The sequence below is a fragment of the Lindgomyces ingoldianus genome (assembly GCF_010093535.1).
Source record: "Lindgomyces ingoldianus strain ATCC 200398 unplaced genomic scaffold BDR25scaffold_16, whole genome shotgun sequence".
In the NCBI taxonomy this organism is placed as follows: domain Eukaryota; kingdom Fungi; phylum Ascomycota; class Dothideomycetes; order Pleosporales; family Lindgomycetaceae; genus Lindgomyces; species Lindgomyces ingoldianus.
In genome coordinates, this window is record NW_022985177.1 from 366273 (window position 1) to 386576 (window position 20304).

Genomic DNA, 20304 nt, shown 5'->3' on the forward strand with positions numbered 1-20304 from the left:
GAGCGCAACGTCACCCATGTCCTTCTACGCAGACATGGAAGATTCAATCTTTGAGGATGTCTCCCCAATTTCAGAGGAGTTTGCCACTGAGGAGTTGGAGGGATATAGTATCGTTGGTAACAGCACTGTTCATCGTTTTGTTGAGCGCGCGTTTTGGGGTGGTCCACGCCAGGTAGAGACAGAGTCTGAGCTTGAGGCATTCACTGAGCTGGGAGACCAGACAGTGAATGGTATTGCTGGGCGACACTCCGTAGAGCCCATAGGACATTAGGATAGGAGTTTAGGTCGGTTTTCAGGTCATTATTATTAGCACTATACCCTTGGGTGGCAATCGTTTGTTTTTTGTCAGAAATAAATTTCTTCATGGCTGTATATTGCTCTTTGCTCTTGTGATGTTTATGTGGGTGACTTCACCTGTTCATACTGTCGCACCTTTCGGTACATTATCAGGAAAGTGAGGTCCCTAATACCTAGCTTCATGCTATGTTCACAAGGGCAGCTAGATGGATGGCGTCCTGGGTCTTGAAAACTACTAAAGTTGTGCACTCCTGGTTATGATCATGCAATTGACCTATGATGCACAGTATTTTCACGCCCTTTGAGTATCTTTACAGGATGCAAAGTCGTCTTTCTGCCTGTTGCTAGCTTCTCTGGATGGCTAGGAGGATCGTAGCAGGTGTCGAGAAATTAGTTAATGTTGCGCATTGTAGACGTTTACGTGACTGGTTTGTGTTAGGTAGCGCGTTTACAGTCTGTACAGTGCTTTATTATAGAGAACAGTCTCCTTCCTATATCCTACTACGCTTAGGTGAGGAGCCGACAGAATAGCGTCTTATGTGTTGAATTACTGCTTAATGTATCATCCAGCACCCTGACATAAAGAGAGTTGCCTACTTACTCTTTGCTAGGTTTAGCTAAACTGCTAAAGTAGTAGCGTCTTTGTCGAACTAGGAATTCGTGCATCTTACGGTACTCTAAATGGAAGGAGAGCTAGTCAGTTGCCTATAGCTAGAATTCGGTGAAGAGCTATAGAGGCAGTGTCTGATATGTTGAATTCCTACCAAATACATCTTACGGAATATTAACTTGGAATACAGCTCAGTGCTTGCCCTTTGCTGGGGTTAGGTGAACTGCTAAAGGGGCAGTGTCTTGTGTATCGCGTTACGACGCAATGCATCTTAAGGTACTTTAACCAGATGGAGAGCTTCCCTACTGTCTCCTGCTAGGCGCAGGCGAACGGCTAATGAGTGGACATCTCATGCACGAAATTACGACTCACGCGCTCCCTGGTATCTAATTAGAAAGGAGAGCTGGGTTCTTGCGTCTTGCTAGGTGCGAGAGAGCCACTAGTCAGGTAATATTATATGTTTTGAATTGCTACCCAACGTTTCGAGTGGCTTTCGATTAGGAAGGAGAGTTGTGTGGCATCTCGATAGATGCGACGGAACGGCTCAACAGGTGGCATCACCTGTCTAAAATTCTCTCTTAGCCAGCACTATGCTAGATATAACTGCTCCTCTACTGTATTCACCATCTGGAATACCGGGAGAAGGGCGAACGACTCGGACTGTGGATATTTCCAACCATGTTACATTTACACAAAGTTCACTTCCGGAATGACGATATATTCGAACCCGACGCCACCCACTCAACGGCTGAATTCTGGAACAAGTATGAGGGCTGGACTTTATGGATGAAGCGCCGCGGCGGTCAGTAGATATTTTATCAAACCGATTATTGTTCACCCTGAGCTGCGTATCTTGCCCACGCACTAAGTCAAAGTATTTCTATAATTTGTAAATCTCCGAGAGCAGTTTTCTGTCTACCTCCATCTTTACCTCCGTTCTTCCCTCCCATCTTCTTCTACCTTTCCTGCTATTGGATCCCCAGGCCTTAAATGAGAGGAGAAGTCCACTAGTCGTCCTTAAAACAAAGATAACTCCTAACCTGATCATTCATTCCCTTCGCTAATAGATTACTCTCTCCTGGATACTTGAGCTCGAGGCTGCCATCGAAAAGATCGTCGCAGAAAGCGTTTCTAGAAATCGCGCCTCGTAGTTAGCGTTAAGTGACCTAGCGTTAGGCGAGAGCGGGGAAAAGAAGTACCGAAAAAACAAGCATTTAAGGCCTGGATCAGGGCCAATGCTAGAGGCCTGTCCGTCAAGCTGAATACAGTGTTCTTTCTCACCGCCCAGACATTCGAAGTAATGCTTGCAACCACCAGTCCAGTTTACGTCTTTGCATATGTACACCTATGGAGCTCATCGGAATCGCATCTCAAATCAAGTATAAGAGTGTTGCCAGAGGCGGGTAAGTTTGGGATGGGGATTGTGGAATGGCAAGCCTTGAAGTGGTAGAATTTAGGAGGGGAGATGAGAATATTAAAGGTAAATCAGGTTACGTACACCAGCTTTCTCGCAATCCAGCTTGCTTTGGATGGATCTTGGCGATGGCGACAGTGCTGAGGTCTCGCTGTATGGTGCTTCCAGCGGTGCTTCGGCAGGGGCTGCGACTATGACGGTTGTGAGGAACCATGAGATGAAGAAATGGAGTAAGCGTGTCATGTTGAAAGGCTTGTTCCAGATCGCGGCTGAGCAGAGAGTTTGGACCTCGATTTAGGCGGAAAGACGACCTGAAGGCTGCTGATATAGAATGTAGGCATCTCAGCTCCACTTTATACTCATCCGTCAACGCGACTCCACGAGAAGGACAGCAAGGCACGGCATCATTTGTGGCCGCATCTCGGAGCAAGATGGCATTGGTGATTATGGTGTGTTGTTTTGATGTGTCTGGATCGAATATGGTGAAGGGGCCGTGACAGTTGAGGTTCTTGTCACGTTACACACGAGCTACTCCGTATGTCGTGCGTGCAACGGAGTGGCGTAACGCATCTACGAAGGATTTTGCTAAAACCAGGTCGAATTTGACGGAGAATATTGTTGGGGAGGACCAATAATGTTGTGAGATGGGTTGTGGGGGCGCAGAGATTCTAGTGCGTTTGCTTCCTGATAGGGGAGAGGCTGGTTAAAAGGCCTCAACGAAAGTAAATCATGTGTGCGACTCCCGAACCGCCAACCACATTCGTGTAGTACGAACCAAACACCAAGGCGGACGGAAAACGGGTCACAGACATCCATCTCGTGGTAGCTCCAAGGTGAAACAAGTGACGGTCGCAACAGTCGCAACAGTTGCAGTCCCTTACTCTCTCCTAGCCTCCCTAGTCTATTAGAATACCGTAGCGTATACAAGAATACATACAACGCGATCGAGTTGATTCAGTGGTATCTCCGCGTGCTAAGAGCAAAACAATCCCGTCCCTAGGCTCAACGCCGGGAGCCAAAATGTTGCGCCCAAATGTGTCCACAGATTGGAAAAACGTACCCTCCCTTCCCTCTCCATAGCGCGATTAAATCAATGGAATTATGACGCCGGCCTGTCGGGTTCGTCATGTCGTTCGGGTTCGTAAGTTGTCTCACCGAGCATACTGGAAGCCGTGGGGGCTGCAGGTGGGGCGGGAGCAGATGGCCCTCGAGATGCTGCGGCGTGTAGTCGCTGGTCCAAGGCTTTGAGAGCAAGAGCTCGCCTTCGCTCGGCTTCCGCGCGCGTTGCCCCGCCCCGCCCGCCGCGACCGCTGGGGTTCATTATGCTGGGCAATCCTCCCTCCGCGCGGGCACTCGCCTGCTCATTTCCGGCGTCGATATCCTCTGCAGAGAACGGGGTGCACACTTTCAGCGCTATTAGGGTATTGTACACCTGGTCGGACAGCTTCGCCATGGGCGTGTGGATGGGCTCGGGGAAGAAGTAGGCAAAAGCGAAAGTGTCCGAGGCATCACCCCTGATGACAGAGCCGTCACCGGTGGCGGCTGAGGACAGCGATGGGCTGATACGGTAGAAGCGGAGGTACACCCAGGCGGTAAAGAAGCCGAACCAGGCGAGGAACATGGCGGTCTCTGTTCCCAATGCGATGCCCGAGATAGTGTTCGCGAGGAGGAAGATGGCGGGGAAATGCTTGACGCGCATGCGAACGAGGCCCTTGGCGATTGCGACAGTGTGCTCAGGAACGAGCTCCTTGAAAGAGACGAGGAAGCCGGCCTGGATGGCGATGCCGCCGGAGATGGTTGTAGTCCTAAGAAATTAGCGAGCGCGGGGAGAGTCGCAGGTCTGAACGTACAGAGTAGCAGCATTTTTAGAAAGAAGGTAGCCGAAGATGTAGAGAAGGAAGCTCAGAAGATTGGGGATCATGGAGACGAAGAGGATGAATTTGGTGAACTCGCTGGAGCCCCACGCGCGCTCCAGATACCGCCCGCCATAGAAGACGGTAAGCCCGGTGACGATGAGACCCAGGACATTTTGCTCCACCACGGTTGCCAGAAGGAAGACCCAGGGATATATGACAGACGACCCGGGGACGATGGCGAGGTAGGGGACACCGTTTCCGACGCTGGTCAGCGGCTTCTCGACCTTTTCTACCCAGTTCCCCTGCGGACGCAGCATGGCGTTGAGGACTGTGAAGGTGACGACCGAGGCGAGCAGAGCCCGGGTCAGCGGTGGGAGATTTATTCGGGCCATTTGGAGCGATGTGTAAAGCGTCTCTCCACCGGCAAGGACGCGCGCGCGCTGTAGAGACTGGAGGGAGAGGAGCCAGAGTGGCCGACTCGATTCGGCTGCTGAGGCAGATCGGGCTTGGCGCCTGGCCGTCTCGCCGTCTGTGCCTTGCCGATCCTGGCTTGCCGCTAACTGGAACGTCCGCCTTGGACAGCCCCAAACTACTACTTGCTCTTCTGCGCTCCCTCGTCTACACGCCAGCACGCCCTCACGCTGCTTTCCATCACTCGATTCCCCTGCCAGCCCCCTCGCCTGCCTCGTCTGACTCCCTTGCCGACGCGCCCGCCTGTCGAGTTCCATCGCGCGCGCCTCCGCCCGGCCCCAGCCATGCGCCATGACCGCGGACACCCTTTCGTCTAATGTGGTGAACTACTTGGTGTGGAGGTACCTCCAGGAGGCTGGTATGCCGTCTATTTCTCCCCCTCCATCTGGATGCTGATGTCCCGCAGGCTTCGGTCACGCTGCTCTTCACCTGTCCAAGCACTGGATTCGCGATCCTGAGAGTCTACCCTTTACTAAAAACGTCCCCCGACTCGCCCTCGTCCACCTCCTTCAGGATGGACTCTTCCTCGATCAGCTTCAATCCGAGACTACCAACGTATGCATCAGATCTCCGGCCATCACCTCCTGTTGACGAATGCTGACCCTTGGGCAGTGCCAGCGACGCTTTGATTTCGGTCGCGATCATGGACGGCCCTTCTCAATGCGCAACGGCGCGACCCTGACCCTGGACCAAGGAATTCCTGCCCACGAGCTGGCCGAGCCGTCAAATGGAGCCGTTCCTGGCGCCGTGCAAGATCATGTTCCGCGGAAGGGCCCTGGGAAGAGGAAACGCGCCCCTCCCAAGACGAACGGCATCGAATCCCGCATCCTTCCTCAGATGAACGGCGATGCCATGGACGTGGATCATAATGGGACTAGCCACGTGACTAACAGTGTGCGCGCCGAATCTGAGGCCGTTGCCTCCGACGTCGACTCCCCCACTGTTGACCAGATTCCCATATCGACTCTCACCATCGGCCAAACCAGCTCGACGCAGATCGAGAAGCCAGTAGACCTCACTCCAGACACGAGAATGGTGTCCATCAAAGAGAAAGACAAGCGCGTGACAATAACACAGTGGGCACCCTCGCCTTCTGGATCGTTCCTGTGCACAGTTGGGGATTCTCTCCTGCGCGCTCACGCCATACCTCTCGCTGGCGATGACTCCCAAACTATGTCTGGGGACCTGGCTATCCAGCCTAATAATTTCAGCCCTACTGCATTTTGTTTGGCCTCGCACGACAAGGTTTTCCTTTCGGTCAGCGAGAAGCTTGTCAACGAGGGAGGCGAGACTATGGAGACAGAGAAGTTATACAAAGTGACGACGAGTACGACGGACAATGCTTCTGAATACCGCCTCGTCTCTTCAACTGCTGGAGTAGTCCTCGCCATTATATGGAACGAGTCCACGGAATTGCTTTTGACCTTGTCGACAGACGGAAAAGATGGGTCGATTAAAATCTGGAAGGACGACGACTCCAGCTCCGAACAGATTCCAAAGTGGGCCACCTTCACAGAGTCCTCTCTGCTTGATGCTTGCTGGATTAGCGACTCGGAATTTGTCGTGTGTGGTACCGAAATTTTCCAGGTGTACGAGATTACAGACTCGCTACGCCTAAAACAAACGCACCAAACGAATGTAAAATGGGAGAAGGTCCTCTACGACGCACCATCCGGCATCATTGCGGCTAGATCGATGATCGAACAAACGGGTTTTCTCGGTATAATCTATCCTAACGATCCGGGGAACCTGCAAACACATCGATATCCTGACCAGTACTTGACCGACATTGCCTTTAGACCACAGTCGAAGACAGCTTCCTTCCTGCCCACTTCGCCGGTATTGCTTGCAACCTGCTCAGCAGATGGATTCAGCCGGCTATGGGATGCAAATCAGCCGTTGAGATGCCTCCGGAAACTTACCGCCGAAAATGGAAACAATCAGAAGGAGAATGTGTCTTTCTCTCCCGACGGGTCTTTGCTTGCGGTTGCCGGACCGCATGATGTCATCGTGTGGAATCCGGACAGGACGGTGGCCCCAGTTGCTACTTGGGATGCAACGGAAATAGGCAAAGGCAATTGGGATCCTGATACCGAGGGCCAGTTCACTCTTGGATGGGACCCGGATGGCTCGAGATTTTCGGTCACGCTTGGGAACCAGGTCAGCTACCCAAGAACATGTGCATCCTTCCGCTGCTAACAAGCTTTAGATTGCCATCGTACCTTTCCCGAGGTAGTCCAAGGCGACGCCCAACACAACGGCTTTCTTGGGTACTTGGGCGCCGCATTGGCTAATACACTCGGATATAATAGAATTAACAAGTCGCATCCCGGCCATTGGGAGAAAACACTGAGGCACCTCCCTGGAAGACATTGAAGGAGCCGCAAGCCGCCATAGCCAACTTCGCACAGGGACTTCGACGCCGCAATCCACCGAAGTCGCATGTGAGATGCTTTTGCGCAGAGGAAGGGAGCCGGATGCTCACGTACATTACATTGTACGTCTCTAAGAGAGCGACGTTGTCCGAATCAAGAACATGGGAACGCTTATTGCTTGCAAAGGATGGACTATCCCCTGGCCGAATCATAGTCCTCGTCCTCAAAGTCTGGCGGTGAGATCACGTGCAGCGTGATGCCAAAGCGGGGCAGTCCGAGCTCGAACTTTTGTGGGGGGAACAACTGAGGCGGGGAAACGCGAGCGGAGACGCGGAAGTGCTGATAGGATCACCTCCCCATGACGACTAGGACCACTTCCGCTCTCCAAAGCCGCTTCGGCATCATGAATCCATTCCTGTCGCGCCACCCTCTTTAGATCCTTTCGGCACTTCGACAATGCCTCATAGCCGACTGTCGCATCCCCGAGTCAAGCAATGCCTCGCTTCTAGTCACCACCCTATATGTAGTATGATGCTTTCAATAAATGGCTGTCTTCTCATCTTCGTAGTCCTCCTCGCTCCTTCCGTCATTCCTCTACTCTCGGCTCATCTTGTGAATTCACTCAAGCTAGAGCGATTACTCAGATTCCATTTTCCTTAATCGTCATGTCAGCTATCCCGAACCTTCCTGAAGTTATGCCCGCAATTGATGGTAACGTCGACGGCATAGCGGGTACTCCTAACTTCCCCTTTAAGCTGCACGACACACCCATCGAGAACTTTCGCCCTATAAAAATCATTGTCATCGGCGCTGGCTACTCGGGCATTTATTGCGGTATTCGAATACCCGAGAAGATCAGGAACGTGGAGCTCGTCATCTACGAGAAGAATGAAGGAGTGGGCGGGACGTGGTGGGAGAATAGGTGGGTCCACCTATGTGAACGCCTGCAGAACACCTGCTGACATGCATCGGGGCAGATACTTAGGCTGTGCCTGTGATGTGCCTTGTAAGTTCTTCGCTAAAATCAATTCCATACGCCATGCATATGCGACGTCCATTCATCGCTAACGACCCCACCCAGCACACTCATACCAATTCTCCTTTGAACCAAATCGGAACTGGTCGTCCCTCTATGCTCCCTCGGCAGAAATACAGACGTACCTCGAGGGCGTCGCGAAGAAGTACTCTGCAGATCGGTTTATCAAGCTGAGCCATGAGATCACGGAATGTAGGTGGGATCAGCAGAGTACGAAATGGCAGGTTACGGTAAAGAATTTGAAAACGGGCGAGGTCATTCATGACACAAGCGATGTGTTGATAAGTGCGAGGGGGAACTTAAACAACCCTTCCTGGCCCGAGATCGAGGGGTTCAAGAGTTTCAAAGGGGAAGTTATGCACTCTGCTAGATGGAATGAGAGGTATGGAGCTACCTCTCTTGCATCTAAAAGAACCATAACCTAATTATTTGCAGCTACGATTTCACAAACAAACGCATCGCAGTGATTGGCTCTGGTTCCTCCGCTATCCAAATCGTTCCCTCGTTACAGCGCCTCCCAGGAACCCACATCTCCACTTTCGTCCGCAGCAAGACTTGGATCTCCCCATCTTTCGGTCAGCAAATTTGGGATAAATACGGCTTTGAGGGTTTCTCAATATCCCCGGAGATCCGAGACAAATTCCACTCGAATCCAGAATACTTCCAAAAATTCCGGCTCGCGGTCGAGGAAGACAGCAATAGAATACATGGATACACAATCAAAGGGACGCCTCTTCACATCGGTGCAAAGCAGATGTTTGAAGAGCATATGAAGAAGAGATTAGGAACCCATCCTCATATCTTCGAAGCCCTTCTCCCATCCTTCTCCCCGGGGTGTAGAAGACTGACCCCCGGACCAGGATACCTCGAAGCGCTAACTCAACCAAACGTCGACTTCATCACATCTCCAATATCCCATATCTCCGAACACGCGATCCACACTAAAGATGGGCAAACTCACAAAGTCGACACGCTCGTCTGCGCGACAGGCTTCCAGTCCAGCCGCCCGCCGCCCTTCGAACTTATCGGCGCAAACAACCTCTCAATTAGAAAGAAATGGGAAAAGCGCGCAACAACATACCTGTCGCACTCAATCTCTTCATTCCCAAACCTTTTCACCATGCTTGGTCCCAATGCCGCCATTGGCTCTGGCTCGCTGACTATAATGATCGAATCTGTGGGTGACTACATAGTGAAATCGATCCGCAAGATTCAGAAAGAGAATATTGCCTCCATGGTTGTAAAGGCGGAGCGAGAAGAAGATTTTACCGAATACGTGGATACGTATTTCGAGGGCACGGTTTTCACCGAGGAGTGCAGGAGTTGGTATCGGAATGGCGGGACGGGGGAAGTCGTCGGGTTATGGCCTGGAAGCACGTTGCATTGCATGGAGTGTATGCGGAGTCCCAGGTGGGAGGACTTTGATTACACTTACCTACAGGACTCCGACATGGGAGCAGATTCCTCGGTGGAAGAAGATGGACAGGTTAAGAATCGACGGAAGAAGAAAACCAATAGGTTGGCATGGCTGGGCAATGGTTGGAGTATTAATCAACTGGAAGAGAAGCATCTTGCCTGGTATTTGTATCCTGAGTTTCAGGATAGTCCAGTTTCTCCGCTGCCAGAGGAGAAGGAAAGCTTGAAGATTAGACCATTTTCGAATTGAGATGTAGGTCTCCTTGGTCGTAGAGACTTGAATAAAGATTAAAATAAACGCTTTTATCCTGAAATTCGAAAATTCCATTCTTAATTTTTTATATTTCATAAATATTTTTTTTCTACAAGCCGGATGAAGTAGAATGACGGCCGTGACATCATATACTCGTTCAATTCCAGCATCCCACCCAAACCCAGGTTATGAAACAAAAGCCCAAACGCTTAATCCAAATCGAACCAAGCCACAAGATCTCAATCTGGTCCCCAGCTCGGCGCCCCCTCGATCGCTGGCCTCTCCATCCTCAACCTCGCATGCAACTGGGCCGACTCATCCATCCTCTCAGTTACCGCAACCTGCCTGCTAACATTCCTCTCATACAACTCCTCCTTCTCCTTCAGCATTCGCCTCTCTACACTCGCTCTATACTCTATCTCGTCTTTCCTCTGCTTAATCAACCTCGCCTCTTGCGCAAAGCTAGCGCTAGCCTTGCGATCCTCGATCTGCAGTCGTTCGGCAGCGAAGTTGCGCTCCTGCTCCACCTGCAGAGTATGCCATGCCACTTTCTCCTGCCTCTTCATCCGTTCGGCCTCGCGCACGCGGTGCATCTCAAATTCGTGTTTTTGTGATTCGAGTGTTGTCCACTGCGCCTGTGCTGCGGCCGCAGCCGCCATTTCCGCATCCTGTTGTTCCTGTTTCCGCCGTAGCGCGTCTCGATGCGTCGACTCCTCTAGCATGCGAGCATGCTCGCTTTGTTCCTTTGCCAGCTTGAGAGAGAGCTGGTGTTCCTTTTGCCGGTCTGCAAGCTTCTTGATAGGCACGGGTATGCCAACCGCACCAATTGGTTGCTCGGCGTTCTCGGAGTAGTATTTAGGTTCACATCCTTTGTCCTGAAGCAACTCGATGAGCTCTTGCTTGTAGCGGTTGCGGCTGTGGCTCGGGACTAGTTCGACGTATTTGATAGGCGAGTACCACAGTCCGGCCGCGTCACGGTACATGTGTCTTTCGTCGTTGACATCTTCCCATACTTCAGTTTCGAGCAGAGCATCCGTAACGTCGAGTGGGGAATGGGGGTTGTCGAGGGCGAGGAAGATGGCAGATTTCTCATTGCGCGTTTTGAATTTGGGATTTGCGCCGTTGGAAAGGAGGAGGCTAATTAGTTGGCGGAGCTTGGTGCGTTGGGCGCCATTTGTGACATCTGCGTTTAGACAAAGTTCTCCCAAGGCGTTTCGTCCATTGTGGAGGCGACAGGGAAAATTAGGATTATGCCTTCCACTCTTAATGAGGATAGTAGCGACCTCTAGTTGTAAGCATCTAACTGCCTCGTGCAGACTCCCATCGTCTTTGAGAGCGTGGGCTGATAGGGTTTGTACGATGGAGGTGAGTGAGGTCCTACTGGCATAGAATAGCGCGGACCGATTCCACTTATCACGGACAGAGGCATCTGCCCCTCGTCTAATCAGCTCTTGGATGATGCCCGAGCGGCCTTCACGAGCGGCGAGCGTGATCGGACTGAGCTCGGACTTAGAAGCGGAGCGAGTTGGGGATGCTATAAACGTAGCTAGGTCAGCGATCCGCTAGGTAGCTAAGAAGATGACTAAGGTGAGAGCAATGAAATGCGTATGAATAACTTACCTCCTGCATTCAACAACGCCACTACAACTGGAATCGAGACCATCTTTTGCGGTTGCGCCAATGCCCATACTAGAGCCGTTACACTCTCTTCACCTACCGCTGGCTCAAGAACATAGAGTGTAGTGACATCAGGATTGCAGCCATGATCAAGGAAAAGCTTAACGAGGCTCTCACTACGAGGGTACTCTTGCAAGACCAAGACCATGGCGGGTGTTTTGAACGGGCCACGATTAAGAATCTCAAGGTGTTCTGATGTACATCCTTGATCCAAGCACAATTGCATTGCCTTGAAAATGACAGATTCGTCAAGCCTCGCACGAATTAGAGCCGGAACGAGAGCATTAAAGTCGGGTTCGTGTGCAAGTAATTTTGCAAAAATGTTCAGGTCCCTCCGTCGTGCAGCGGAGACGAAGCATGCCCCATCAGCTACGTTGACGTTAGCTCTATAGTCAAGAAGCAAGCCAATGACTGCCTCCGTTTCATGGTCTTGATTCGCCGGGTCGAGTACGCTCCGTAAAGCCGAGTCTATGACAGATTGCTGGACCCCTCGAAGGAGGAGCTCTGTTGCGATTCCGAGTCGATTCCTTGCTCTGGTGTTCCCTTGGGCCACAGAATCATGGAAGAGAGAACGGAATGCCTTCGTGATACTTGGCTTTGATGGAATCTCCTTTCCTCCCAATAGGATTCGGATAAGCTCGTCTGACCCAGAAGCTACGGCAATACTCAAAGCTTCGCCATCGTTAAAATTGACGGAGGCTCTATGCTCGAGTAGGACTTGAAGAACGGCTGTGTCATTTTGGCTCAGAGCTTGATGTACTTCAGCCACAAGTGCTCTATCAAGATACTCTTGAGCAACGCCCAGGTTGAGAAGAACACCTAAGATTGGGATTTTCTTTTGGCGATCTTGTAAAGCGATAACATACTGAAACCCGGGGCCTAATAATCTCGGGTCAGTACCGAGGAGACGGTTAATTATGTCGAGGTTCTGGGGACCGCCGTTTACCGCTATCTGGAAAGCCTGAAGGACTGGTCTTTCTTCCTTGCCATTAGCAAGGAGAAGGTCTATCATTTGAAGTGTTGTCGAATGCCTACTTCCCGTAGATTCGAATGTCAAAGGTAGAGCAGCCGAGGTTGTGTGGGAATATGGCTTCGATTTGAGAAGCAATTGGAGAATTGGAATATCAGCTTGCCGGGTAGCAAGACTAATAGCTTTTCCATCGTCATAATTGACGTCTGCTTTGTGTCTTACAAGCTCTTCAATTAGGGCCAAGTCTCTTGAGGAGGATGTATCCGCGATTGCGTCAACGAGTGCGGTGTCTATCTCTACGCCTTGAGCACCATGTTCGAGGAGGATACGTGCAGTCTCCAATCGCTCGGATGAAGAGTATCCTTGGCGGAGAAGAGGGAAGACTTTGGCAAGAGCTGATGGCGGTGGTCGCACGCTTAAGAGCTTTTGAAGAGTTCGTATATCCTTTCTCGCTACCGCTGCATAGATGGCTCTATAGTCCCCAAAGTCGAGTGGAGCTCCGGCATCGACGAGAATGTCCGTTAATAACGAGTCGCCTTCATCCACAGCTAATATGAGCCAGCGTCCTAGGGGTGGGCCGCTAGCACCTTTCTGTACTAAAGTGTTTATGAAGCGCGACCTGTCAGATTTAGAGGTATCAGCCGGGAGGACAGCGAGAGCAGCCGATGCATGGGCAGGAGAGATAGGGGTTTCGAGAATCGCATTAGCGAGCGCCCAATTCGAGTTGGCTATGGCATTTCGTAGACACTCGGCCTCGTTCAAAGCTGTTGAAACTCCATAGTGGATCATTAACAGCGCTAGGGGGGTATCGTTGCGCTTTGAAGCTGTGAGGAGAATTCCGGATAGACCAGGACTATCTGGAGGGAGACCACAACAAAACAAAAGTTGGAGGAAGTGGTGAAGCTCTTGAGCAGTTGGCATTCTTAAAACAGGTTCGAGGCAACCCTGGATTGAGAAGACCGTTAATGGTATTGGCCCAGCGACCAAAGCAATGGCTAGCCGGTATTCCCGAGCTGTGAGTGCCATATTGAGAGCACTAGCTCCATTGAAGTTTGGATCAGCACCGTACCCAATGAGCAAAGATATGACCGGCTCGGACTTTTGCTGGACAGCTGCGGGAAGGCATGATGAAATGATCTCCGGGCGAAAAGCTTTCGGAGCCCTTAAAAGCAAGCGAATGAGATTTTGATTATTCGATCTGACAGCATCAGCGAGCGCGTTCGGGAACCTGTTGCAATCTGCACCGTGTCGAAGTAACTCTTGGATACAGGAATAATCATTCGCGGCCAACGCCGCGTTTAGTGCCTCATCCAGTGCTACCTGGTCGGCTCCGGAGCCTGCAAGGAGACTGACAGAGTCGGCCCTTCTCAAAGTAGCAGCACGCTGCAGGACAGTGCTTCGCCGTCGAGCCGCCGCACCAGCCTTCTTCAATCCTTTGTTCTTTTTCTCATCTTCAGGTTCGATGAAATTAACTTTCGCCCCGAGGTTCAGAAAAGCCTGTACTAGTCCAGAACTCGTTGCAGGCTTGTCAATGACCGCCGAAAGCGCCTGGTCAAGTTCCTCCTGGGAGAATTCCCATCTTTCAGTATCCTGGAGCTTCCCCTTCTCTTTCGAGGTCCTAAAAATGTATTTCAGTTGCTTGCCTGGGTCTCGGTAATCTGGATTGTTTCGTCTCTGATCCACGAGTAGGTTTCGGGCTTGCGTATGGTCCTCTTCACTTGCGATATTTGCAGGCTGTGAAGGAGCCGGTAGACAAGGCTGTCGGACAAGGACTGGGGTAATCCCGGCATCTTGGATAAGCTCTTGAAGACTTCGTCGGGCCTTCATGGTGCTTGAAATAGAGTATAGCAATTCATCACCACGTAGAAAATTCTTTGCTACTTTTCATCAATCCTTCTGGTCAAGTTCGTGTTGCACACGTCAGGTTGAGGCTGTGTCGGAAGTTAGGAATGCCTTTGGCGCTAGTCCGGTAAAAGCAAAGTCCGGGAAGGAAGCACGTAAGATCGCTGTTTTCACCAGACCCCACCATTCGTTTCCCTCAACACCCACATGTCCTCTCGGACTTGTGGGGTCTGTCAATTTCTCATCCACTTGCGACTGTTTAGGATTCACTTTCATGCAGCCTACCACGCTCTTCGCATGTTGGGAACGTAACGACACAGGGCTGAACGGATAATATAGTGCACACAAGGTGGGTTGAACTGACCGGTCTGATGCCTCTGTAAACTTTCGCGCGTTTCAACCTAGTTTGAGATTTCTGCAGAAGTTACCACCCCTTTCCTCCCATACAGAAGGACTAGACTTTACACAAGAATAGCACGGCACTGCCATCAACGATTCCATCCCGTTAGGAACCGCGAAGGAACCGCAAACGCTGGCAAATTCCTCCCTAGAGGAACCGCCCTTACGAGTCATTCCCGTTTCTGAAGCGCGGCTGTTTCACCAATGTTGTCAAGCTCCCTGGATTCTTCCTATTGGCTAGCGTACGCTTGGTTTCAACTTGCGCACCAAGTTCTGCAGGTACCGTTTCACCTCGACCAACAGTTCTCAGGCCAGAATGTTGGAACGATGTTTTACGCGCAGGTTTCCGCATCCCCAACGATGTTGACCGAATTGTGGGGCGACGATGCCGAACGTCCCGTGCTATCCTCGCTGAACATCTGTCAAAAACATGATTGAAGTGGACGCCAATCCGAGCTTTTCGACAAGAATGGATTGGCTTCTGTCCATTTGAGTCCAACCTGTAGGGTGCCTCCCTACTTTCTTTCACAGCTGCGCGGTCAGCCTGCAGGTACCACGGCATACGGACCTGCTCTCGGCTGCATTTGACGCATTCCTTAGACATCGTTGGCATGTCTCTAGAGGGTTTCGCGTTTTAGGTCTACATCATTCGGGGCTGTTGATGGTTGCGAGAGAGAAAGAAGCATCATGAAATTGTAACGTGTGGTCCTTGAAGTTAGGGGTCTGAATATCGAATGTCCTAACCTGAGCACAAGTATATATTGAAGGCTTCCCCCTCTCAGTTTGGAGGTCTGTAGCATAAATCGTCCATCCGATAAATATTTCTGCCATTCCTTCTTCCTCCCGCTTTATTTTCTCTCGTTTTATTCTCCTCCGTTTATCCTTTCTTCGAGCTCGGGAAGCTCCATTTTTTGAACGTATCATTTCTCAACCTCTTCACGTTCCCTTAGGTTGTATTGTACATCTTCAATAAACTTACAACATGCATTCTTCGCACATACTCACCGGAATTATCTTTCCACTACTCACGCTCGCTCGGCCCTACCTCTCCAACAAACGCCTACCCCACTCTTTATCCCCCCGCCAAGCCAATACCACCTGCGACCTCAATTCCGTCGACCAGCCAGAGAACACCATGCAAGCACCAGATGAGGGCCTTTCACTTGTGCTCATCGCTCTCGGTCGGGGCACTCAAAACTATACCTGCGCCAACGAAACTGCGGCACCAGCAGCCATCGGCGCTCTCGCACAACTCTTCAACGGCTCTTGCGCCGTTGCAAACAACGAACTGGGGTCAATTGCAGAAGACGCCGCGGCCATCGGGATGCATTTCTTTGTCGATAACACAACTCCCGACTTCGATATTATCGGCTTGGGTAACACTGAGCTGAAAAGGGTTGAAACAGCAGCGGCGCCGGCCGCTACTGACGTGCCCTGGCTGAGGCTCGAGGCTCAAGAAGCAGGCACCACAAGCCCGGTTAAAGAAATTTATCGGTTGAATACACAGGGCGGTGTTGCCCCGTCAAGCTGTACGGGCCAAACTGCTGGAGGAGTGGTCACTGTTGACTATGAGGCACAATACTGGGTGTATGCCAACACTGAGGAAATGGAGGCGCAGAGGAGGAAGAGGAGTTTAGGGTTGTCGTTGGCTTGATTATTGGCCGGTCGGCTAATCACCCATCCCAACAATTGTATTGCAAGCTTATAAACAGTCTCCCGAGTGTCAGAGTCGCGTGACGCCTAAGCTGAGATTCTAGAAGAGATTTATATGAAGTTTCGCGCGAGACATGCACTCTGGAATTGCGGGGTGGTAGCGCATACATATAAAGGTCTTTTGCAAGGCTTTCCTTTAGTGCAAGGTTTTCTCGCCCAACACATCTACTAGCTAGTCTATCCGTTATGAAGATTATTATCGTACTTCTAATCACACTCTCCACGTTCCAAAATGCAATAGCGCACTGTAGGTACCTTCCTAGCCCATCCTCTATTCACTTCTCTTAAATGAATGATGCAAATTCCTGCTAGATGTACTAAGCCGCTTCATTGCCAACGAAACGATCTTTCCAGAATGGAAATACGTCCGGTAAATTCCTTCCCATGCCACAATCCATTTTCCCATCTCATCCAATCAACATGGCAAGCTGAATCTCTCTAGACGTGTCACACCTAACACGACAACACCTCTCGCCGAGCACACATACCCACATTACGACATCTCATCCCCCAACATCCGCTGCGGCCGTGGGGCAGGAACATCTGGTCCCGGCTCGGAAATCGCGACTGTGGTCGCAGGCTCCGTAGTAGGATTTCGTCTTGATCTTTGGAATGCTCCGGTCTGCTCTCCCTCTCTATTCATATCCAAAGTTCCATCAAGTTGAGACAAATACAGTACGTGATGTTCCACGACGGACCACTTCTTGCGTACATGAGCAAAAGTCCAGAACAAACGAGGGATGGGTTGAAAGAATATGATGGGGGAGGGGAATGGTTCAAAATCGCACAAAGAGGACCATATAACAAGACGCGTTGGTTTGCTGAATATAACAAACGCTTCTCGGAGTTTAATTTCACGGTCCCGCCAACGACTCCTCCTGGATTCTATCTCCTCCGCGGCGAAAGTATATACCCGCATGACACATTCAACCGTACGCAGTTTTATATGAATTGCGCGAGTGTGGAAATCGTGGGTGGCATAGAGAGTGAGAGTGAGCCTGGCCCTCTTGTGAGGTTTCCGGGGGCGTATGATGATTATGATGAGGGGATTTGGGTCCCAGGTGAGGTTTGGAATAGGACGGATTTGAGCCGGTATAAGATGCCCGGACCGGAGATCTGGGGAGCTGGAGTGTGAGAGGCTAAGAATTAGGGGTTGGATAGGCTATGAGGTTTTAATGAATTATGGGGCTTAGGAATCTGGGAAGTGGAAGTATCTAGACCTAAAGACACCATCCTCACTCGCTTGGGTACGGCCACGGTGTGAGGCAAACCTAATTGGTACATCACTAAATGTGCGTTGGAGCCCAGTTGTGGTTGTTTCAGCCTCGAAGAGGCACACACCAAGCATATGAAATGAGAGAACTGTGTCTACATCTAATTGCAGTAAGGAAACAAGACCGAAGCTCCACTGGGTACACTCTTAGAGAAATTCCTAATTCTCCTTCACTCCAACCAACTCGTTCGACACCTTCCAAAGCCTTCCTTCCTTCTCTTCATCATAAACATACGATTCGTAGCCAGTATCTAGAAGCGAATACCCAGGCTTCACTGGCTGGGAGACTTGGCAATCCTCCAGATACAGGCCCCCTTTGCCCTCCAACTCCTTATCCAGCGCGGCCCATATCGTCGTCGCAGCGCCCTGTTCCGTAGACTTCATGTATTCTTGAACCGCTGGATTGGCAGCCCACTGGTCCATCTGCTCCTTTGGAGTGTGGATTTGCAGACCAGTCCAGATGCCTCCCGGATGCAAAGAAAAGGCATGCAGGTTCTTCGACCCGTAACGGCGCTCGATTTCGTTAGCCATGTAGATGTTTGATAGCTTAGATTGCCCGTAGCTCTTTCTAGGGTCGTAGATGCCTTCGAGGTTGAGGTTTTCGAATTGCACTTGGCTGTAGCGGTGGCCGGTGGAAGAGACGTTTACGACGCGAGATCCGAATTCTGGAGTGGCGGACTTCAGCATGGTGTCCCTGAGGAGCTGAAAGAGCAGGAAGTGTGCGAGGTGGTTAGTGCCGAACTGAAGTTCGAAGCCGTCTTCGGTGCGGCCTTCCGGGGTCGCCATAATACCCGCGTTGTTGATCAGGATATTAAGCTTGTCGCTCCTTTGGAGAAATTCCTTTGCGCACTTGCGCACGCTTTCGAGAGAGTTATTATCAAGTTCAATGAGCTCGAGGCGGCCCGGTTCAATACTATCCCCCAATGCTTTCTTGGCTTTCTCGAGATTGCGAGCTGCAGCGAAGACATGCATACCAGTCGCTTTCAGCGCTTTAGCGGTGTCGATGCCGATGCCAGAGGAGGTTCCTGTGACTAAGGCGACTTTGCCCTCCATCTTGCCTTCGAGGCCATTGTCTTTAACAATCTGGAGGGCGGTAGGACGGGCATCGCCGGGGCCTTTGGTGTTCTTGTGGGCTTCGACATAGCGGGAAGACATATTTGAGAATGTTGGATAGAATGCAGAGGAATTGAGAAATGTTACTTTTAGTTTAGATGAGAGTAAAGTAGATCGACTGACTCTGTGGATTGATCCGAGCATGCAAATGTATAGGAGATGAAGAAAGAGAGCGATTATATATACTCACGAAGAGTGATTATTGAGGAGCGGGCATACATCCTCAACTGAACACTAAAATTTGAAGCTCTTAAATCCGCCTCGAAGCTAGTGTAGCTTGTATGAACTTTGCTAGGCTCAGATGATTAACTTCTCGTGAATTCGTCCGGAAGTGCATTTGTTCTTCTTAGCCTTGCCTACCTGGAGTCGACTTGGCAAGTTGCATATTTATCTCCGCTGTTGTCCGTGACACGTGATTCTCGCCAAGCTATTCTGCACTTTCATCAGCCCTCTCAGGGTCAGCCGTCCGTCTCGGCGGAGATGATGATGCATTCTCAGCAGCGACTTGATTATACCTCTGGCGGATAGGTCGATAATCTATATGACGTAAGATTATGACCCTGGCATGCATACAAACAAATGCCTATTCCAGACGTTCCTGAAGCCGAATGAACTACCCCATCAGCCAAACGCAAGATCTAAAAGTGCAACCCGGAAGAAAGACCGTGATACAAGGCCTTCATGTATTAAAAGGTATATAGTCCGTGCAATGCCCAATGCTCCCTAATGCCTCTTGGATGTCTTGGTCCAGAAGAACCCCTAATCGTTATGTCGTAGTAGGTACTTTGCAGACCGAAGCTATCCTATATTCCCATATTGAAACAATTCTTGCCTTACTCGTTCTGGGCGGTATGTGGCCGGTCTACCAGGACATATTCAGTGCTGTTGTAAGATGTGGGAGTCTCTGGTAGCGCACCTGGCATGTCCTTTGCGGGCTGGGTCTCGACGCTGGGCTTCTGCTTCTGCCGCGTTTGTGCTTGGACAAGAGGGCTGCTAGGTTCCTCCACATGTGCTTTGTCCTGCTCCGGGAGGGTGCTTTGGAAAGGACTCTGCCGTTCACTATCCTTGCGGGTGTAAGAGGGCGGCGATGATCTGGCTTGCTTCAGCCGCTCCTCGGTTTCACGCAGACGAGCCTCTAAGGCCTCGAGCTCTTGGGCGCGGCTTGTGACTGCTTGCTTCCTATCGAGGGGTCAGCCGGGGAAGGTGGGGAAGGAACGGTGCGGGGAGCACACTTCTGGTGCACCGTCTTGTCGAGCACATCGATAGAGGAATCAATCTTGAAAAGGTCGTCCAATTCGGACAAGAAGTTGCGGGCTACGGTGCTGCAGACGCTGTCAGAATCCGGAGAGGCTTGTCTAGGTAGGGTGGCAGCTCTTACGACTGAGGGCGTCCGTTTGGCTTCCAGCCTCGGTCGGGGTCTTCCATGGCAAGGGGAGATGCGGAGGACTTCCTTTGTAAACCAGAGGAAGCGGGCGCGAATATATATGCAGGACGCAAGACCCCTTTGGCCGTGACCGCTAGAGGAGACGAGATTAGGAGGTCAGCGAAGAGGCTTGGCGAGGATGTTTTTGCTTTCTCAAGACGTAAGG

The 20304-nt window shown here is 51.0% G+C and overlaps 10 protein-coding genes across 10 annotated transcripts; 4 read left to right on the forward strand and 6 right to left on the reverse strand.

The window, feature by feature from the left end:
* Positions 1-396: 396 nt before the first annotated feature.
* On the reverse strand, positions 397-3386 carry BDR25DRAFT_393743 (uncharacterized protein; the record flags this gene model as incomplete). Its single annotated transcript, XM_033698271.1, has 19 exons — positions 3329-3386; positions 3235-3294; positions 3062-3197; positions 2875-3005; positions 2402-2829; positions 2189-2260; positions 2074-2145; positions 1994-2038; positions 1827-1947; positions 1599-1751; positions 1532-1567; positions 1382-1450; positions 1280-1328; positions 1188-1240; positions 1062-1115; positions 949-990; positions 613-658; positions 547-571; positions 397-499 (listed from the first exon to the last, which is right to left on the reverse strand). Exons 3-19 carry the CDS (start codon positions 3135-3137, stop codon positions 397-399), a joined length of 1575 nt encoding a protein of 524 aa, XP_033547511.1. The 5' UTR covers positions 3138-3197; positions 3235-3294; positions 3329-3386.
* Positions 3387-3420: 34 nt separating this feature from the next.
* On the reverse strand, positions 3421-4569 carry BDR25DRAFT_325464 (DUF1751-domain-containing protein; the record flags this gene model as incomplete). The annotated part of the gene is made up of 2 exons (XM_033692221.1): positions 3421-4126; positions 4172-4569. The coding sequence occupies 2 exons, from the start codon at positions 4567-4569 to the stop codon at positions 3421-3423; spliced, it is 1104 nt and encodes a 367-aa protein (XP_033547512.1).
* A 187-nt stretch (positions 4570-4756) lies between these two features.
* BDR25DRAFT_31685 (uncharacterized protein) lies at positions 4757-6923 on the forward strand. Its single transcript, XM_033691631.1, has 4 exons — positions 4757-5006; positions 5055-5203; positions 5261-6808; positions 6858-6923. The coding sequence occupies exons 1-4, from the start codon at positions 4940-4942 to the stop codon at positions 6882-6884; spliced, it is 1791 nt and encodes a 596-aa protein (XP_033547513.1). The 5' UTR covers positions 4757-4939; the 3' UTR covers positions 6885-6923.
* Positions 6924-7357: 434 nt separating this feature from the next.
* On the forward strand, positions 7358-9725 carry BDR25DRAFT_369113 (FAD/NAD(P)-binding domain-containing protein; the record flags this gene model as incomplete). Its single annotated transcript, XM_033697086.1, has 4 exons — positions 7358-7945; positions 8001-8029; positions 8105-8441; positions 8495-9725. Exons 1-4 carry the CDS (start codon positions 7689-7691, stop codon positions 9723-9725), a joined length of 1854 nt encoding a protein of 617 aa, XP_033547514.1. The 5' UTR covers positions 7358-7688.
* Positions 9726-9845: 120 nt separating this feature from the next.
* On the reverse strand, positions 9846-14272 carry BDR25DRAFT_286818 (uncharacterized protein). The gene is made up of 2 exons (XM_033688275.1): positions 11349-14272; positions 9846-11262 (listed from the first exon to the last, which is right to left on the reverse strand). The coding sequence occupies exons 1-2, from the start codon at positions 14200-14202 to the stop codon at positions 9968-9970; spliced, it is 4149 nt and encodes a 1382-aa protein (XP_033547515.1). The 5' UTR covers positions 14203-14272; the 3' UTR covers positions 9846-9967.
* Positions 14273-14665: 393 nt separating this feature from the next.
* Positions 14666-15414, reverse strand: BDR25DRAFT_31710 (uncharacterized protein). The gene has a single exon (XM_033691648.1). The coding sequence runs from the start codon at positions 15227-15229 to the stop codon at positions 14780-14782; it is 450 nt and encodes a 149-aa protein (XP_033547516.1). The 5' UTR covers positions 15230-15414; the 3' UTR covers positions 14666-14779.
* A 280-nt stretch (positions 15415-15694) lies between these two features.
* Positions 15695-16210, forward strand: BDR25DRAFT_162696 (uncharacterized protein; the record flags this gene model as incomplete). Its single annotated transcript, XM_033684059.1, has 1 exon — positions 15695-16210. A coding segment is annotated over one exon (516 nt), but the record flags the coding sequence as incomplete, so codon positions are not given.
* Positions 16211-16515: 305 nt separating this feature from the next.
* BDR25DRAFT_369117 (uncharacterized protein) lies at positions 16516-17464 on the forward strand (the record flags this gene model as incomplete). The annotated part of the gene is made up of 4 exons (XM_033697087.1): positions 16516-16576; positions 16642-16699; positions 16772-16949; positions 17006-17464. The coding sequence occupies 4 exons, from the start codon at positions 16516-16518 to the stop codon at positions 17462-17464; spliced, it is 756 nt and encodes a 251-aa protein (XP_033547518.1).
* Positions 17465-17696: 232 nt separating this feature from the next.
* BDR25DRAFT_303710 (NAD(P)-binding protein) lies at positions 17697-19050 on the reverse strand. Its single transcript, XM_033690061.1, has one exon. The coding sequence runs from the start codon at positions 18755-18757 to the stop codon at positions 17762-17764; it is 996 nt and encodes a 331-aa protein (XP_033547519.1). The 5' UTR covers positions 18758-19050; the 3' UTR covers positions 17697-17761.
* Positions 19051-19548: 498 nt separating this feature from the next.
* BDR25DRAFT_225239 (uncharacterized protein) lies at positions 19549-20140 on the reverse strand (the record flags this gene model as incomplete). The annotated part of the gene is made up of 4 exons (XM_033685173.1): positions 19549-19656; positions 19699-19894; positions 19948-20037; positions 20094-20140. The coding sequence occupies 4 exons, from the start codon at positions 20138-20140 to the stop codon at positions 19549-19551; spliced, it is 441 nt and encodes a 146-aa protein (XP_033547520.1).
* Between the last annotated feature and the right edge of the window lie 164 nt (positions 20141-20304).

Excerpts from the sequence above, each read along its gene's own strand:
- BDR25DRAFT_31685 (XM_033691631.1), top strand. The coding sequence starts at position 4,940 with ATGACCGCGGACACCCTTTCGTCTAATGTGGTGAACTACTTGGTGTGG. Across the intron at positions 5,007-5,054 it reads GAGGTACCTCCAGGAGGCTG|GCTTCGGTCACGCTGCTCTT; the intron begins GTATGCCGTCTA and ends GATGTCCCGCAG. Across the intron at positions 6,809-6,857 it reads CGGTCACGCTTGGGAACCAG|ATTGCCATCGTACCTTTCCC; the intron begins GTCAGCTACCCA and ends AACAAGCTTTAG.
- BDR25DRAFT_286818 (XM_033688275.1), bottom strand. The coding sequence starts at position 14,202 with ATGAAGGCCCGACGAAGTCTTCAAGAGCTTATCCAAGATGCCGGGATT. Across the intron at positions 11,263-11,348 it reads GGCGTTGTTGAATGCAGGAG|CATCCCCAACTCGCTCCGCT; the intron begins GTAAGTTATTCA and ends CTACGTTTATAG.
- BDR25DRAFT_31710 (XM_033691648.1), bottom strand. The coding sequence starts at position 15,229 with ATGCCAACGATGTCTAAGGAATGCGTCAAATGCAGCCGAGAGCAGGTC.
- BDR25DRAFT_303710 (XM_033690061.1), bottom strand. The coding sequence starts at position 18,757 with ATGTCTTCCCGCTATGTCGAAGCCCACAAGAACACCAAAGGCCCCGGC.